Source organism: Zonotrichia leucophrys, chromosome 10 (assembly GCF_028769735.1).
Source record: "Zonotrichia leucophrys gambelii isolate GWCS_2022_RI chromosome 10, RI_Zleu_2.0, whole genome shotgun sequence".
NCBI classification, from domain to species: Eukaryota; Metazoa; Chordata; class Aves; order Passeriformes; family Passerellidae; genus Zonotrichia; species Zonotrichia leucophrys.
In genome coordinates, this window is record NC_088180.1 from 12,537,009 (window position 1) to 12,555,115 (window position 18,107).

The window sequence follows — 18,107 nt, forward strand, 5'->3', positions numbered from 1 at the left end:
TTTATTTCCTGCTGTTGAAAACAGACCTTCAATAGGAAAAATAGCAATCAATCCTCCTTGGAAGTAAGTAGCAGATTTGGAGCTCCAAGCTTGTGTCACTCCACATCCTTGAAGGAGGTGCAGCTTTCCTACAACAAAGAGTGTGTCCAGGAAACAAGCTCCACTCTATCCCATCTAGTCCCTTAAAGCCACCTAACAAACCTCTGGTTTCCCATGCCTTGTTCTAGGGTGACCTTACACCATCTCCATAGTTCTCCACCTCCTCTGCAATCGGTAGACACAGTGGTGTGAGTTCCCCAAGATCACTACCCCAAGGGAAAAAATTCAGCCCTTCCAATATTATGCACAATTTTAGCCCCTTGTAGGCTAAATCTCAGGCACTGAACCACAGTTCCTGCTCTCTTCATGGTGTTAGAACACAAATGTGTCACAGGCAACTAAATCACTTTTTAATCCATGACTCAGTTTGGTAAAGAGTAGTCTTGAAACTGTCATTTCCAGTTATTCCATCCAAGTTTTACTTCTCAAGGACACTTCCCCAGCCAATTCTTTCTGGCTTACTGCAAGTTTGCAGAAAAGGACAATGAAGTCACTCCATCAGCATCTGCTTATCCAGCAGTAGCCAGGAGCGGATACACCAAACCATTCATGATCTACAAAGATGTTCCCAGTTAAATTATCTTTCCCCTTTTCTGTATTCTTGGCACTTGGCTAATTAATTAATCTGCTTGTTATTTTCCCACTAAGCTGTGGCAAACTGGAAGCAATTAACAGAGGGATCCATTTAGTATCAGGACAAGACACAGCAGGAGCACGCAGCTTGTTCTGTACCCGTTCGCCTCCAGCATCCTCCTTCCTGCAGCCCACATCCCTCAAGCCAAACACAGATTTTGGATTAAAGGACACAATGAAAATTCATCAGTTTATTCTACAAGAGCTGGAGAAAAGTGACAATTCTCCCCTCTTAAGCTGGGAGAATTGGCCCTTCACTGCAGAACTCACTCTGAGGTTCCACTAGCAGAAAGACCAAGCTAGGCTTTGAATGGATGGAAGAAACCATAAATTTTTAGAGTGGTCCTTATTTCTATTGCCATGTGCTTGCTTCCAGTGTCCTACCAAAACAAGGCAGCTCCAGTCTAGCACCAAATACCAGTCTTTGTTAAAAGGTGTTTTGTACAGCTGGGATAATACAGTTTCCCATGCTGGCCTGGTTCCAAACTTCAGCTGAGCAGCTTTTTCCGTGAGTATGTCCTGCTAAGGCGTCGCCTCCTGGAAATCATGATGTGGAATGGAGACAGCTCCTGGTTGGCTGTAATTTGGACAGCATCAGAATCCTCCTCTGCAAAAAAACAGAAAGAATACATGAAAGCCACAGTTTACCAGAATTCACTGGTGATTCCAAGAAGCCAATACCTGGTGGAAGTTGCACTTCCCCTGTAGCTACTCTCTTCATTCTTCAGCAACTTTTCTCTCCTTCCAAACTTCCCAGTTCATGCCAAATTTCTTGTAAGCATGTGAGATCAAGATACTGAACACAGCAGTGGCAGATAGAGGTTTTCTGCCCAAAGCCCAACCCCCAGCACAGCATGATTTTGTTCTTAGCTGGAAGCAGAGAGCACAGGCAGTGTGCTGGAGCCCAGCCTTTCCTCTCCTGTGCTTACCTTGAATGCGCTTCCTCTGAGCCGGCGGTGGGGACAGCAGTGGAGACTGGGTCAGGGCACGAAGGCTGCTGGCACAAAGTCCACTCTTCAAGGGTGGGGTGGAGCCTGGAGAAGCACAGTGAGATGCTGCAGCAAAAATACTCAACAACTCAAATGTTAAATCTCACACACAGCCTTTATGCTACCTCAAAACTGACATCAGTATAAGTGATACTTTGGGTTTATCTGAAATAAACTCTAGGCTGTCACAGTGCTGTTTTAGCATTTGAGAAAGGTAAATGGCAGTCTGGAATCAGCACATTTAATTTTCTTAGCTGGTTTAGCAGAAAATCACTTCACTTGTATTAAACAGAGGTAATTCACATTTCCTAGAAGAAAACTATTACAGCCACAATGATACAGAAATACAAACACAAGGTCTGTAGGTACAGAAAGTCTCTCACAGGACCATCTTAACTCTATTATTTCATGTCCTGAATATGGATTACTGTTGCTTCAAGGTTTGACCTTTTTTCTGTGATAATGTTGAGTAAGACACTGCCTCTCTATACAAATCTTTCCTTGCAAGAGAAAACACACACCAAAGCTTTGTGCAATGACTACAGAACAACACCTGCCACAGCCCCCTGTAATTTCTACAACAATACTGGATTAAGTATTTGAAATTCACAAGGCCTTGTTTACAGAGCTGAACAGCCTGTTTCACCAAGGTTAGTATCATCTGTACCTACAGCAAAAGCAGAGAGACAGCTTAAACCCATTCAGCTTCTGATACATTATTGCTAGCACGGGAATAATTTCTGGTAGCATTTCTTTCAAGTGGCCCACCGCCAGGGGCAGAGACAACTGGAGCATCAATAAACACCAACATCCACAGGACTAACCCCACCAAGACTCCAGTCTGAAGCACTGAAACAGCCAAGCTTTATACTTAAGATCGTTGGCTTGTTGGCTTCAGAGCTGAATGCTGGGCAGAAACAGGCAGTGGCATCAACACAAAAACATGAACAAATCACCAGCTGGATGCAACTGGGATCCTCTCTCCTCAAGTTCCCAAACTTGCTATAGTTCCTCCAGCTTTCTGTTCTTTCATATTTCTCTGACCTCTCTTCCATCGTTAATACTTCTCATATCCAGTCTGCCTCTCCACATAATTATCTTCCATGTCATCTAAAAGTCACTCCCCTTTCACCTCACTCTCCCTCAGATAATTACATGGGAAACAACTGTGCTCTTGTTTTAGTCTAAACCCCATTTTTAACCACATCTGAATTTCAGTGGAGTGTCTTTCATGCCATTTAATTACCTGACAAAAGGAAGACATCATCATCCCCTAGACAACTGTGCTGCTCCAGTGTTTTGAGGGCACATGCTCCTGGTTTCTCAGGAAGTAAAGAGTCTGTCCTTGATTTAGTTCTGTTGCTCTCATCTGTGGAAAAGCCAGTGAGATCCAAGCTGCCCCTATCAGGACATGATCTCTTGGCACTGTGGTTCTCCTCCTTTTCTGGTGATAGGTCAGTAAAGACTCGCTTCCGAGATTTCAAGCCAAAAGTTCCCATGGCAGAGTCCTCATCAGCCTTCAGTTCAGAGTCACTAGGAGATGCCTGATCCTGGAGCCTGCAAATCCCTTCCACTTCAAATTCCCCAAGAGGATTTGTCACTTTGCTGCTGCAGTTTTCTGAGATCCTCATGGTTCTCTCTCTGCCTGCTGAGGCCCATGTCCGATCATCAGCACTCCTCTCACCCTGACTGCAGCTCACACCAGCAGTGCTGCCTGCTGCTCTCTTCCTCCGAGGCCAGTCATTGATGGCATCAGGAGTACTCTTCCCCTTCTGCTTTGGAGAAGGTGTCTGGAGAACTGCTTCCAATGGGAACGGGGAGGTGACAGTAGAGGCACAGCTTGTGGGGGTGTATGACTGGCATATGTAGGTTTGTCCTGCACCTTTCCCAGGTGTGCTATGGAAGGAACGGCAGCAGGATGGGGAGACACAGGCAGCTGCTAGTTTTCCTGGGTGCTTGCTGCACCAGGTCATAGCAAAATCACTGAAGGGGCTTTCTCCTCCCCTGGCTTTGCCAGCACTTGCTTCAGGCTGAACTTCCAAGGATGAGCAAGAGCCAATTTTCTTGATGCGAAGCTTGGGCAGGCCTGAAGCTTGCATTTCAATCTCCACCTCGTAGGTCGGTGGGCTGGCAGAAGGAAGTTTGCCACGACTTTCAGGAGTGGAGAACTTGGCTGCCAGCTGGGGCTCCCCCATGCGTGCTGCAGCCTCCCGCTGCCTCCTGTCGGCAGTGCAGCGTAAGGAATAGGCAGGAGGAGACTTCTGCACAGGAGGGGAGGGGTTCAGGGCAGATCTGGAGCGTCTCCTGAGACTCGGAGCCTTCACTCCCATGCATTCTTCCCTCAGCACAGTTCTTGCTTCCAAGTCATCACTAACTGTTTGCAAATGGCTTAGGAAGGACTCACAGGTGTTTGCACTGCAGTTCTCCCCCTTAACGGATGGCTCACAGTCTCTCTCAGCATTCTGTGCATGTTCCTGCCCTCCAGCAAAAGGCTTTGGAGACAAATGGTTTTCCAAGTCCTCCCTTGAAGGAGACTTTTGAGACACTCTATCCATCTGTTTATTTTTCTCCAATACAGAAGTATTTTCAGTAACTAGGGATTGATGAAGCTGAAGGCTTTCCACATAACACTTACCACCACTATCACGACGACTGTCCTCATTTTCTGTAGGTGTTGCACACATGAGGCTCTCTCCTCTAGAACCTGGCTCACATTTGCCCTGCTTGGGTGTGTGAAGCAGGGACCCCAGTGAAGTGCCAGTAATCCCTGGAGTCTTTTGAGATGCACCAGGTTCCCAGTCAGACTCCCCAGGCTGCGTGTGGGAAGCAGAGCAGCTTGTCACAGTGTTTGTGGAACCTTCAAGGAGTGGAGAACTGCAGAGAGGCTCTGGCCTCACAGCAAGCTGAGGTATTTCTGTACTCAGTGAGCTGGTCCATAACTTTGAACCAGGATCTTCAAGTTTCCTGGGTGTCCTTTTAGGTGCTCGAGATAACTGATCTGACTGCTCCTGAATTTCCTTTGTGAGGATCTGCCTCCGAGCACTCACTGGAGATGCTAATTTTGAGAGGTATCTCAAGGAACGTCTTGGAGTCTGAAGTTCTGTAAAACACCTTTCTTGGGTGGCAGAGGGAGGAGAAGAAACAGGATTTGGATCTGTTGGAGGTAATACAGAGGCTGTGACCCTTTCACGTTTTGGCGTTTGCCAGGCAGGCTCTTTGTAAGGAGGGGAAAGTGTCAGAGCTGCACAGCCGTCCTCAGCAGTCACTTGCACTGAGTGAACCCTCTTGCTGTCAGTTAACACAGATGGAGACTTGACTCTTTGTGCAGGATGAGAAAAGCACTTCCCCAAACATTTAGCTACATTCTGCTTAGCTGCTGGGCTTCTGCCAGGTGTCCTCTCCAGCTTCTGAGGCGTCCTATGGACAATGCGAGGCGATCTCCTTGGGAGCTTGCTGGCAGAATTCAGCAGCTTCTGGGCAGATTTGTGAGGTGTTTTTCTAGGAGTCTACAGGGGAAAAATAATATATATTAAAGAATCATGCTTGTTCTACTCCAGGAGTATTATCTATCCATCTTCATATTTACTTCTCAAGACTTGAAACATAAAAAACCCACTGGATGAGACTTAACAAACACTAAATCTAAGATGCTGATGAATGGAGAAGAAAACAAAGATGGGAAGAAAGAGAAAAGAAGGTAGATAACTGTTTCTACCTGACATGAGGTGAGCTCCTCTAAGTGTAAGGAATCTTTTCTTGTTCTCTTCCTTCCAGGTGAAGGCTTCCCTGCAGGACTACCCATGTCAATGACTGCACCAAAGAAAAACCTCTTGGGACTCTGGATGGGGGGGCTCTCTGAATGCTGGTTAAGGCCTATAAAATGGAACAGCACAATTTAACTAACACAAAGTAACGTGCCACAGTTGTCTGAGTCACGTCAGATGTATGGAAAAGTAGTGTAAAAAGCTCATATCCCTGGCATGTTCTTTTCTAACCAAGAGTTAAAGCTTCACCAGAATTATTGTTATTTCCCATTATGAAATTAATACCCATCTTCAGAAAAAGTGCTCCAATGGTAAAAAAAGGTATAAAATATCTCGGCCTCTTATTCTATTTATAGCTTGTAGCTTTAGATAGTTCTGGTTCATGACTAAGGATTCTAATAAGTAGAATATAAAGAACTAAGTGTCACCATTTTTAGCTGATAATCCTACTGAGAAAGCCTCCAAAGAAGATCCCATCAGTCATTGCTTTATGCTTGCACAGAGTAAGCTATAGGATTTCTGTCCCATATTTTACAAGGATTTCATTGCTTTTAAGGAATACAGACTGGCAATCAGTGGTATTCTGTTAGATGGGCCTGACTGGTTTGTTAAGTTGGCAGTGAATTCATCATAGAAATAGCTGCCTTACCATCCTCAAAATTCAGATTACCAATTAAAAAATAATTACCAAGGATGAATTTCTGTCTAGGGGAGATATTACATGACAGCTCTTAGCTTCTTACAGTCTCTTGTAGAGCCAAATCAAATCAAACTCAGAGCTATCCATGTCAGCTTTTCAGATCAGCAGTATCAGTCTGCTCAAATTCCACTCAGTACCTTCTACATCCTGCAGTTTACAGCTCTCCTTTTCTTGTCCCTGGTGGAGGTGCTGTGAATTTTTTGAGCTGGGCAGTGTAGTGGAATAGAAAGCACCAGAGCAGGTCCTATTCAAAGCCAGCTGTTTGATGCGTGGGCTTCTTCTCAAACCTGCTTCTGAAAAGGCAAGGACAATGGAGACTGAGCCTTCTTTCCCCCTCAGCAATTGGCACAAAATCAGGAGCAGTTCACAACTAAAAGGAACAGACCCTCAAAAGAAACTTCTCTACAGATAACCTGTCTCACCCAGGAAGGCAAGCAAGTGAAGCAAAGGTTCAGTTTTTTCGAGGATTTTGGAATATTTATGCATACAAATCTCCTCAAGTATGATGCCCCTCCTCTAACTCACGATTACTCTCATTTCTCTTTAGAAATTATATGGAAAGGAATGCTAGAAAATCCATGTTCAATGCAAGTTACATCCAAGTTAAAAGACGGGTTAATGCTCTTGTCTCTTCTTGCTAGCGATTTCATTTCCCTGCTTGCCCATACATGCTGGTTTTTTCTTCCATTCTGGGGAAAAAGAACAGCAGGAGCCAACACAAGAGACACTCCCCAGAGCCAGGTGGCTGTCTGTTACAGCAGAAATCAGAGCAGGGTCACAGCACAACATGGTGAAGTTACATTAAAAATAAGCATGTGCTGGTTTGACAGTAATTATAGCAGCTCAGATTCTTGTTCACCCTTCAAGTCCTTCACGTTTTTTCATTTAAAAGATTTACTATCTACATCTCTTTCTTAACTTAAACTGTACAGAGCTGTTAAAGCAGTGAGCAGCAAGTGGTTCTGTCAGAACAGAACAGTACAACACTTTTGGACTGACTTCTAATGAATTAGCCAAATCAAAGCACACTCATCTTGTGAGGTACAACACAGCCCAACCACCTTTAATGAAAAATCAGTGCTTACCATATATGGCCTTCTCTGGAGATTCTTCTACAACATCAGTGTCACAACCTGGATCAGAAGACCTTGAGAAACAACAGACATTTTGGGCTTAGCATACTGAGCACATGTACAGGAACAGAACTTGCCACAGAGAGTAAGAAGCAGTGCTTTATCCTACACCAATATATTGTGTTGTAGGCTACTGTGAGTGACCAGTAAGCACTTTGCCTCCTATTGACCTGTAATTAAGTATTGGTAGCTCCCTAGATGTACAGGTAACAGCTCTACATGAAAGAAAATGCTACAATTCAGCCTGGAGCCCACAATACAGTAGAAGCATTTTTTTCATAAGCTCTTGAATCAGTAACTGAACCTAAACAGATATTAGCCAGGAATTAAAGCAGCCTGACTTACATGATGAAGCAAGCAGTATTTCCCCCCACTTAAGCAATGGCATTTAGCCTCCACTGGTTCTCCTACTGCCTTAAGTGAAGATCATCTTCGACTGCAATGATACCTGGTAATTCTGCTCATAGCCATTAATTAGTTACTGAAGAAATTCAGAAAGAACTCACCGGCCTTTGATCTGCTTGTGCAGGAGCCTCCTGGACACCTGCTTGTGCAGTGGCGTTTCTGCAACTCTCTTGGTCAATAACTTGCGATGATCTAAAAATCATGCAAGAGCCGTAACACCACACCATTAAAAAGCACTCAGAATAAGAAATAAATAAATAGTTTTGCACAGGCTTCAGCTTAAGAATGACAGTAGTTATTCTTAAGTCAATACAGAACCACTGTGCTGTCTCCCAGACTCACAAGCTATCATTATTTCAGTCCAGTGTTTACACCTCCCTCAATATTGTACCATGTCAGACACAGATAACCTACTGAGATAGCTTTCATTATTAATCTTTATTTCACAGATCCCTTTTAAACCAAGCATTTTTAATTTTCTTTACAAGATGTAAAGAGTTTAAAAAACAGGTTTCAGTTTTAATACCATCATTATTCACCCTCCAAACACCACAGCAATGACCTCCTTTTATCCTTTATTAAAAACAGATCATAATTGTTTCACAGAATTGAGAATAAAAATAGGAATTTTAGCAAAAGCCCTTCCACAACAATCCTACATGTGCAAGTCATATCCTACCTTTGGTGCCCTCACTGGTGCATTTGTATTTTAGGCCTTCCACAGCAGATACTGACTGGCTTCTAAGCATCTTTTTCAGAGATCTTTTTGATGGTGAAAGTATCTCTTCATTGAAGAGATTCCTCCTTACCTTTGTAACCTCTGTGAGACAAGAAAAGCACGAAAAGATCAGATTACTAGGAAAAGAGAAGAAAAAAAACAAAGGAAAAAAAATACAAAGGTAATTTTGTTAGGTGACTAGGGATAGAACAATATACCAGCATGGAAAGACGTTTTAGAGCAAAAAGCTTTGAGAAGTTGTTTTTCCTGCTACTGGAACATGTCCTCCTCTAAATCCATTCCAGCCTTCTCTTCTGAATTTGTTATTATTTGCATTATTCCAGCAATAAGCTACAAGCAGATGCCATAGCAGAAAAAGCAGACAATCAGTGTCCCATGTGGAACATTAGGTGCACTACAAAATCTCAACCAAAGCACACCTTGGCTTGGAGAACATGAGATTTATTTTTATGAAGTATTTGTGGGGATATATCCTATTTTCAGATATAGTTTATTCTTGTCCCCATTTTCTTTTCAGGACAGAGAAGTTGGAAATAATTTCAAGAGTCAAGGTTTTCTTTTGAGGACACAAAATTTAAGTTTTCTGCGTATGAGTACACAGAATACCACATATTTTTTTCCCCTCAAAGTTTCTGCACAACTCAGCAAACCTTCCTTCAGATTTCCAGCATGCCTCAGCATAATTTCACCATGGCTCAGTAAAATTTACAGGGACAACATGTGCTGAAGATGCACCTTTCCATGAACAAGCCAAAAGTCAATATACCTTGCCCTGCCTCTTTCTGCAGCAAAGGCATCTGCTGGGACTTCTCAGTGGCAAGGTAAGAATGGGAGTTCTCCTGAAACAAATGAGAAATCAGCCTCAGCAGCAGTGCAATGCTATGTTTAAGTATGAATATTAACTAGAAGCTCTGAACACATTATTTCAATTTTTCCTTCAAAACAATTTGATCTCTGTACAGCTGATATGGCACACTTAGTAAGGGAATACAGAGCAAGGGTTTTTGCAGTCAAGCATCACAACTCACAGACAATCCTTCTGGAAGAGTTTTACCTTTCTGATGGGGTTCTTGGCTACCTTGGGAATCTCAATTTGACGCAAGTTCTGTGGTGCTTCTGTCATGCTCCTGTGTCTGGCTAACACATGATTCCTTCAGAAGACACATAAAAATTAAGTTAAAATGAGATCAACAGCACAGTTATCAACCTACTGACAATTAAACTTAGATGTGATTCAAGAGATAGGATGTGTTTACCTAAATCCAAATTGCAAACTACATTGATACCTCACTCACTACAACACTGAGATATGGTTTGCAATATAAAAAGCTATTCCTAAGGCTGGTATTGGAATTCATTCACAATTTGCTAATGTGAACACAGAGCCCCCAACACAGAGATCTCCAGTAAATCACTTCTAACTTTAACAATATAGGTCAGCTACTGCAGATCATAGCATGCTTTTCCTCTCATGGAAGATGCTCCTGAAATCTACTTTTGCATAAGATACAGATACAGAATCAAGACTGTATTTCTTACAGTCAACAAAAAGCTGCCTCCTGTTTGGAGTTAGTACCTTCTCTTTTTGGCCGATCTGGTGCGCAGCTCCTCCAGCTGATCCCCCTCAGAGCGAACAGCACTGGGAGTTAAGACAGATGACAAAGAGGGAGGAAGGCCTGGAGATTTGCTATCCAGAGTCATGGAGTCATCACTGAAGAAGTCTGAAGGCAGAACAGATGCCAGCTTCGGAGGTATTTGTGTACCCAGACCATAATAAATATCTCCAAGGGTCTTCGGTATAGAATTCATATACCTGGAGCACCGGAGAGAACACACATGAAATACGCCCCTCCTCAAAACTTTGGTATTTCAAACTCAAGGTGTGAACTAAATCCTTGTCCTTACATGTCCATTTAAAAACAACAAACAGAACATGAACTGAGTTTTTAAATTAATTTACTTGTTTATCAGCTACTTTTTCTTTAACCAAAATATAAGTGTAATAAAGCGAACACATCTAAATTTCTGAGAATTATAAAGATGCAGTAAATCAAAGCTGTTGATTGCTCTCTACTCACAGACAACATCTGGCCCAAACCATAGTCCCCAGCAATACATAAGTCATGCCAAATAACTTACACTTCTAATATTTCCTCTAGAAACTTTGTAAGATAGGCTGGGTCTTCAGTCAGACATAAGATGCGCAGCATATCTGTCACCTGGAAGAGAAGGTCAGGTGGCAAAATGGATTAAGGTGTGCCAGCTGCAGCACCAGATATTTTAGTAAGGAATATGAAGCATTAGTGTAAAATCAAAGGAAAATTAGGCTCCAGGTCCACATTTCTAGTGCCATGCAGAAACACAACCTGGTTTATACTTTACTTGCCTCTTCTAACAGCTGCTCCATTTCCTCAGCGCTGCTTTGCAGTGAAGGGCACTGAAGGCACAACTCAAGGCGCAAAAATACCTGAAGTCGGCACCTAAGGAAACAAGTAATTACCCACCACATCTTTTTCTACTGCAAACAGCAGATTTACTGCAAAAGGTGTGCTCAAAAAAGCAATGGGAAGGGAAGTGGTTCCTTTTGACAGCAATATTTAGTTAGCATTTCATTTGGGTGGCAAGGGAGATACCTCACTCCAGATATTGGCTGCAGTGCTTATCACACAGCATGGGTATATTGGCATTTAATGGAATGGTTTTACTGCAACCAGAGATTACCCTTGAAATATTTGTCCCATGTAAATACTTTTCCAGTTGCACAAAAAAGCCACCATTAAAAACTGCTAACCAACTCCACAGTATCTCAGAGGCTGAAGTAAATACAGTGTCTCATACTCTCTGACTTTGGTCTCCTTCTGTGAGCCATGCTGTTGTCTGAGCATTTTGCTGGTCTTCAGGAGATGGTTTCTGACTCTTCCCACACAGGCCACCTGCAGACACATCATGACAGCAAGAACTTCAAAACTGTTTCCTATCTGCAGGGCACGTTCTTCCCTTGTCCCCCATTTACCAACCCAATCAATTCTTTTGGGAGTACAGTTTTTTCCTTTTCTTCCAAGGAAAGGAATCACTTTTCCTTTCAGTAGCAGAGTTTTAAAATAAAATAACTTAGAGCTTGAAATCACAGAGGTCTCATGCTCACAGCTCCAGGCCTTCTTCACCTTGGATCCACTCTGGATTTGTCTCTCACAGCGTTTTTATCAAATTAATCCCACGCTTACCAGTTTTGGTTTAAGATTACTCTAAACCTATAAATAGTGCTAAAGATTGTAAGAAATACCTTGAAGAACTTTTCCTCCCTGACAAAGCCAGGTGTAGATTTGCCACATAATGCAAAAACAAAAGATGCATCTTCTTTAAAATACAGTTTACAAGAATGTATTTTTTTAAATACTGTCTTTGAAATCAGAATTTGTAAGGAGGTCAATATGAAGTAAAGATGTCTTGCAACATTCAGCAAAGTTCTAAACTGATAACTGAACTGGATTTTCCTACATATTTTACAAGCATCCAGTTTTTCACTATTGTGTCCTCACAGATAGAAACAGTCAGTGACCATGGTGCACCTCCACATAAAACCTCAGAGAATATGAAAGAAAGTTAGCCCAAAATAGTAAAAATTCTAACTTCCAGATCAGTAACAACCCCGCCCACATGCTGACACCTACCTCTTTCTCTTTGGTATCTTGTATTTTCAAGAAGCTTTTAATGGCCATGATCATATTCTGGGCACACACAGATGAGGGAATTCCCTCAGCAACAGCCTTCTGGTAGCTGGCAGCCAAGTGGGACTGCAGCTCCTCCTCTGTTTGAAAATCTGCAAGGAAATGGTCTCCATTAGCTAAATGCATGTTCACCACACCTCCCTGATAAAATCCTCACCCCAGCTGAAGCAGGGAACAGAGGAGGTAATAATAAACATTTCCTCCAGTAATAATGCATCCAGACCACAGTACACTAACAGAGGCTGTCCCAGGTTCAGGCCCATGACATACTATAAGCTAAATTAGTCCTATAATCAACAAAGTTTGCTTAAAATCAGCAAACTTTCAGGCTACTGAAGCAGTCAAGAAATGCCCTTTATTTCTGCCTAATTGATATATAGGACTACATTTCCAGTTAAACCTTGATGATTGCTTCCCTCTATTTCACTTGGTTAAAAAAAATTTAAAAGTAAGTCCTTATTGCTTTTTTCAGATGGATACAAGGCAAGAAACTAATCCCAGAAGCAGCTGTAACAGTTTATAAAGAATCAGAAACTAAATGGCAGAAGGGTGGGAAAAAATGTCTACTCTTGCCATGCTGAAGATACAGAAACTCAAACACTGATCTGCTTCTTGGTACTGAATATTCCATTGTTATCCTTTGTTCTCCATTCCATAAAAATCCTCTATGACTCCTCTATCAGGATATAAGAGTTCATATGGGATGTATCAAGACAGAAATATAACAGGACTTAACACACACCAATTGATATTTTAGGTGCTTTTGCCTTTCCTTCCACCTTTTCATCCAATCTTTTTGCTGAATGCTTCTGTGGAACCTTCTCATTCACTGCTGGTGCCACAGCATCAGGTTGAAACTTCTGAGCTTTGACATTCAGTCTTGCTGCATTGAGCATCTGCAGGGATCTGGGCATGGTCTTCATCTTCTGCCTGACTGGAGTTCGGGGAACCCCACCTGCAATGCCACAAGAGAGAGTTCTACCATCAGGAACACTGGAACTCCATCCAAGGTAGAGAACAGAACTAAATTCTGGATTATGTGACCTTAGTAACCTCCTAGAGGAAAACCTGGCCCAAAAGGTTGGTATTTCTTTGTGAAATTAACATATAGGCAGTGTAGCAGGCAGCTACTTCTCCAAATAAAAACCCAGGGGCATATTGCTCTGCATAAGAACTTACACAGGTTTAATCAGAAGTTATATATATATACAGGTAGCAATCTTATGTCACAGAAATAGAAACAGCTGACAGCAGGACTTGCAGATACATGAGGCTAAGGTAAAGTCAACTGTAGTTAGTGTAGAGAAATGCAATGATTAAACTCTTCCACAAAAAAGTGGTTTATTTTGCTAATTAGAACAAAATTGAGAGGTTGCAATATTTACTAGTAGTTGGAGCAGTCCCTGTTTCAACAGCTAATTAAACTGCAGAGCTCTGCATGTTGCTTTTAACAGCTTTGTCACTCACTGCACAGCCCTGAATTACAATAATTTGGGTTCTACTACAGGACTAACCTAATACTAACAAGCAAATGAGACTGTCCCTAAATAAAAAAATATCTAAAGCATGGTACTACTTAGGAGTACAGATCTCTGGAGTTCTTGTATCATCTTTTATTGACAACACACACATATAACCCCAAACTATACATACGTCTTTTTTTGTTATTTCCTGGTCCAGCTGCAGCAGAGCTTTCACTGAATTTTCTCTGGTACAGCTCAGACAGACTTTCTGAGAGCTCCACATCAGATTGGTCTACACCATCCTTCCTGTTAGCACAAGGAACCTGCAGGAGCCTGTAAGAAAGAACAATACCATTATCAAAAAAAGGTGGGAGTAGAAAGCATATCCTATCTTCCTGTGGACAGAAACAAGGTTCTCTAGATTCCAGTCTGCAGCAATATAGTGCAAGCAGCACACACTAGTAACTCTTCCAACACTTGTTCCCCAACACACTTAGGAGATGCAGAAAATCCAAGCCCTCTTAAAATGCTGGAAAAAAGCATTACATTAATGTACAATGGATATGGCATTGACCTGTACCACAAAACTCAATGAGCAGCTTTGTGCTTTCTAAACTACCCTGCATTAGGCTCTTTAGTTTCACTCAGCAAGCTCTTTGAAGAAAGCAAGCTTATCCATTTCAAATAAACACCAACTCTGAGAACACAACCACACCTTCAGTATCTTGCACTGGATCTTACCATCCCATAAAGCTAAAATTTGTCATCTCCCAAGTTGCTTAAGGTCATTTTAAATGACCTTTATACCTTCTGAAACTGCCAAGATTTTAATCCATGCAAACTCATACCCAAACATCCTGTTCCCAGTTTCTTTTGTCCGTATACTCCACCATGAGATAAGCTACCAGAAAACTGAGTACAGAAATAAAAGCAGTAGAATTCTAGAACTCTAAGCTATGCTACAACCACACTCCCTTAATAGGAAGCAGAAATCCTTGATTATTGCTCAGAGACATTCAGAAAAATACCTGAATGACTCCATCAGATCTGAGCTGGCTCCACAGGCATTGGATGCAGCATACCAGGCTTCCAGCACTGAAGGATGCCAGCCCCCTGAATGGGACAGCTCCCGTTGGACCCACTCTGGCATTGGAGCTTCTTCTCCTGTAAGCAAATACACATACACAAAAATGAGAAAAGCTGAACTAAGTGGCAGAAGCTTCACAGAAGCTCAAAGACAGAGGTTCACAAACCTTTCATCCTTGAGACAATTTCATAGCCAATACAACAGAAGATGAGAAGATTCACTCTAACACAAAACACTCAAGCAAAAGCAGCCTCCTTGCTGCAGTCCTACCCAAAAATTTTACTGGTCAGGGATGGCCCATGTGACACATTTTAGGAAGCCTCCTTCTAACAGCATGTCCTCAGGCACATGTAGCTGTGCTTTATCAGCAAGCTAATGGAAGCTAATACTTAATAATAAACCAGAAAGCTACACCCATACAGATTTCTTTCTGCATCACATCACAAAGCCTTAGCTGCAGATGACACAATGAACAAGTCCCAGAAATGAGACTTCTCAAGGAGAAAATCATTAACTTTACATTTTTTCTGGACATGATCAAAAGATGGTGAGTTTTGCATTTCCTGACACCTACCCAGACTGGCCAGAGAATCTTCCAGTGACATGTCAATTTTACTCAACACACTATTCACAATCTCTGGCAGGTGAGTAGCAGAGTCTTGGGAAGAGTCTTCCACTACAGCTCCTTCAAGGCTGCATCCCTGAATTTCAGCAGTCTTCTCAGGACCAAGCACAGTCAGAACTGCAGCATCCTCAGAAAGAGGTGACAGAACAGCAGTGGAGGGGCACCAAGTCTTAGACAGAGATACTTCAGCAATCTGCATTTTAAAAGGAAAAAAAAGGGAAAAAGAGAAGAGTTTACATTACCTAGAAATACAGAGACCTAAGGAGCACAGATACCTTACAAGCAGGTTATAGCTACATGATTTTAAAAAATGTTCTGAGTTTAGCATCAAATGAGCAATTTGCAGTGCAGTGTCTATTACTGTCTTCACAAAGTGATACTGCCAGCCCTTCTGGCACAGTTCACTTCAGAGCAGGCATCAGTTTAAGGCAAAGACGAAGATTTACCATGTGCAGTCCTTCAGCCACCAGACTCCCCAACAGCTGATGAAACAGAGAGCTGCTACATTCTCCCTGCTCAGGCTGTGAGCTCTGCAGGATCCAGCTCTCTGTGAGGAAGTGGCCAGCCTGTGCCAAGCTCCAGCCTGTCAAGCTTCCTTTCACAACAATGCTCACTGGACACTGCAGCTGTCTTTGGCTCATGGCAAGAGGTTCCAGGACCACAGCACAGCTTTCCTGCTTCTTCCCTCCTGTGCAAGGATAGGATAAAGAAAAAGTCTGAAAGCAAGCCTTTTCCATCAAGGTGAAGAGACAACTTCAATGGCAGAAAAGTGAGTTCCAAGATTAAACAGGGAATATACTCTACAGTAAGTGTGTTGCAGAACTGACCTCCTCCCCATGCTCCCAAGGAGCTGAGTGCATGGAAGCACTACTACAGAAAGACCCCATGCATCCTGCAAGCTGCTTTACAGCTGATCTGTTTTCTTTGGAAGGGGTTTTTAATCTTATTTTAGCTAAATCAAATAATTGTATGAGAAAAGGGAGTACACCTCTCCAAGGTGGGACCAGCAAAGAGCTCTTCATCCAAACATCTAAGAGCATGGCAAACTGAAGAGGCTAAATCAGAAACATGGGCTCACAGTCCTCATATCAGAAGTAGAGCACAAGCAGAACTTTAAAAGAAAAACACCTAGGTTTTTAAATATGTAAAATTACTTCTACACACATTATTCACAAGGGAAGCTCATCAAGGACCCTGCATGAGAGATCAGTTACTACCATGCACATCTATTTTTTTTTTTTTTTATTACCAGGCATGCTGAGAAACAATGTTCCTTCTTGCTGAGGAAACACTGATCGATAGAGGGATGGCCTGGAGAACAAACAGTTCAAAGTCCCATCCAGGGGCAGAAGCCTGGTCCAAGGCACAGCCTGTGGCTCTGGGAACCTGGAGTCTCTGAGGAAACCAGAAGCAGCATCTGCCCTGGGGTGACTCAAACAGTGCACCAAGGTTTCAGCTGGCAAAATGGTGCCTCCCATCTGATGAATCACTTCACACATTGTCCAGTAGCCATCATGATCTGGGCATTCGATCAGCTGAAATAAGAGTAACAAAGAGGTTAAGGGTGGCAGTGAGAGTTTCATGTAAACAAATAAAGATTGCACTTTTTCAGAAAAACTGACATACAGAACACATCCACAGCATCTACACACAGTGCCTTCAGAGTGTTTTTATGGACTTTATCACCTTCATAGGAACCTAACAAAGTAAATACTATTCCCAGTGAATTAAAAGCTAGCAATATTTGCAAGCCAATTTTTTTAAAATCTGGTATCTACACACCTGAACTATCAGGCTGCTTATCTGCAATTCTGAAGAGCTGTAACACCCCCCTAAGTCAAAGCACAAGACATCCCATCAACAAACACTGTACAGTTACTGCACTGTAGATGTATCTCAGCCTCCACGTGGATGATTCCACTCCAGATTTCAGTCCCTTGCTGAAGATTACGTGGCAGTGAGTGAACCTTGGCGTGGTTCCCTCCCACCCAAAGATAACTCACACCAGAAAGCAGCGTGGCAGACGTGCCGCTAGTGCTCACAGCCGAAAGCGGCGTGACCCCGTTACCTGAGCCCAGTCGGCAGTGTCCACCCAGAAGAGGGAGATTTTCTGTTCCACGAGCAGCTCCTGCACACTCCTGGGCAGGAGTTTCTCCGCCAGCTCCTGCGCCGAGGGCGGCTCTCCGGGGGAGGAGGGGGCGTCGTTCCCGGACACGAACTGCCGGAGCTCCCTCCGCGAGTGCGGGCATGGCGAGAACAGGAACACGGCGTTCACGAAGCCCTCGGGCGGCGCCTCCGGGGGCTCTCGGACGGGCGGCCCCGTCCTGCGGCTCCTGCGGGGCGGCTTGGCGGGGGACGCGATCTCCGGCCGGTCCCACTGGAAGTCGAGCAGCGTCTCTTTGAGCCCGCTGTGCGTGAGGGCGGCGCGGGGCGCGGGGCCGGGCAGGGCGGCGGGGGCCCGCGCCCCGAGCCGCTCCGCCAGCTCCTCCTCGAAGCGCTGCCAGGCGCGGGGCCCCGGCGGGCGGAACCCACCGCCCCGCGAGGCGCCGCCGCGGCCGCCCAGCGAGTCGAAGAAGCGGAAGGCCCAGCGGAGGCGGGAGAGGCCGAAGCGGCAGCCCAGCAGCGTGAGCAGGCGGAGGGCGCCGCGCTGGAGGCGCTGGCGGCGCGCGGGGCCGGCGGTGTCCAGCAAGAACACGGCGCTGTGCGAGCACGACATGGCGCGGGCCCCTCACGCCGCCGCCG

General features: G+C 43.8%; 1 protein-coding gene across 1 annotated transcript; it reads right to left on the minus strand.

The window, feature by feature from the left end:
* Positions 1–908: 908 nt before the first annotated feature.
* Positions 909–18,107, minus strand: TICRR (TOPBP1 interacting checkpoint and replication regulator). Its single transcript, XM_064722298.1, has 22 exons — positions 17,434–18,107; positions 16,615–16,900; positions 15,812–16,053; positions 15,315–15,558; positions 14,682–14,817; positions 13,844–13,986; positions 12,933–13,145; positions 12,134–12,282; positions 11,301–11,395; positions 10,849–10,942; positions 10,602–10,681; positions 10,039–10,275; positions 9,517–9,613; positions 9,229–9,301; positions 8,403–8,543; positions 7,825–7,915; positions 7,271–7,332; positions 6,323–6,478; positions 5,437–5,594; positions 2,968–5,227; positions 1,662–1,766; positions 909–1,339 (listed from the first exon to the last, which is right to left on the minus strand). The coding sequence occupies exons 1-22, from the start codon at positions 18,079–18,081 to the stop codon at positions 1,221–1,223; spliced, it is 5,829 nt and encodes a 1,942-aa protein (XP_064578368.1). The 5' UTR covers positions 18,082–18,107; the 3' UTR covers positions 909–1,220.

Coding starts and splice junctions, on each gene's coding strand:
- TICRR (XM_064722298.1), bottom strand. CDS start 18,081: ATGTCGTGCTCGCACAGCGCCGTGTTCTTGCTGGACACCGCCGGCCCC. Junction 7,333..7,824: donor CACAAGCAGATCAAAGGCCG/GTGAGTTCTTTC, acceptor TTGTTTCTCAAG/GTCTTCTGATCCAGGTTGTG. Junction 6,479..7,270: donor TCCAGAGAAGGCCATATATG/GTAAGCACTGAT, acceptor TTGCCTTTTCAG/AAGCAGGTTTGAGAAGAAGC.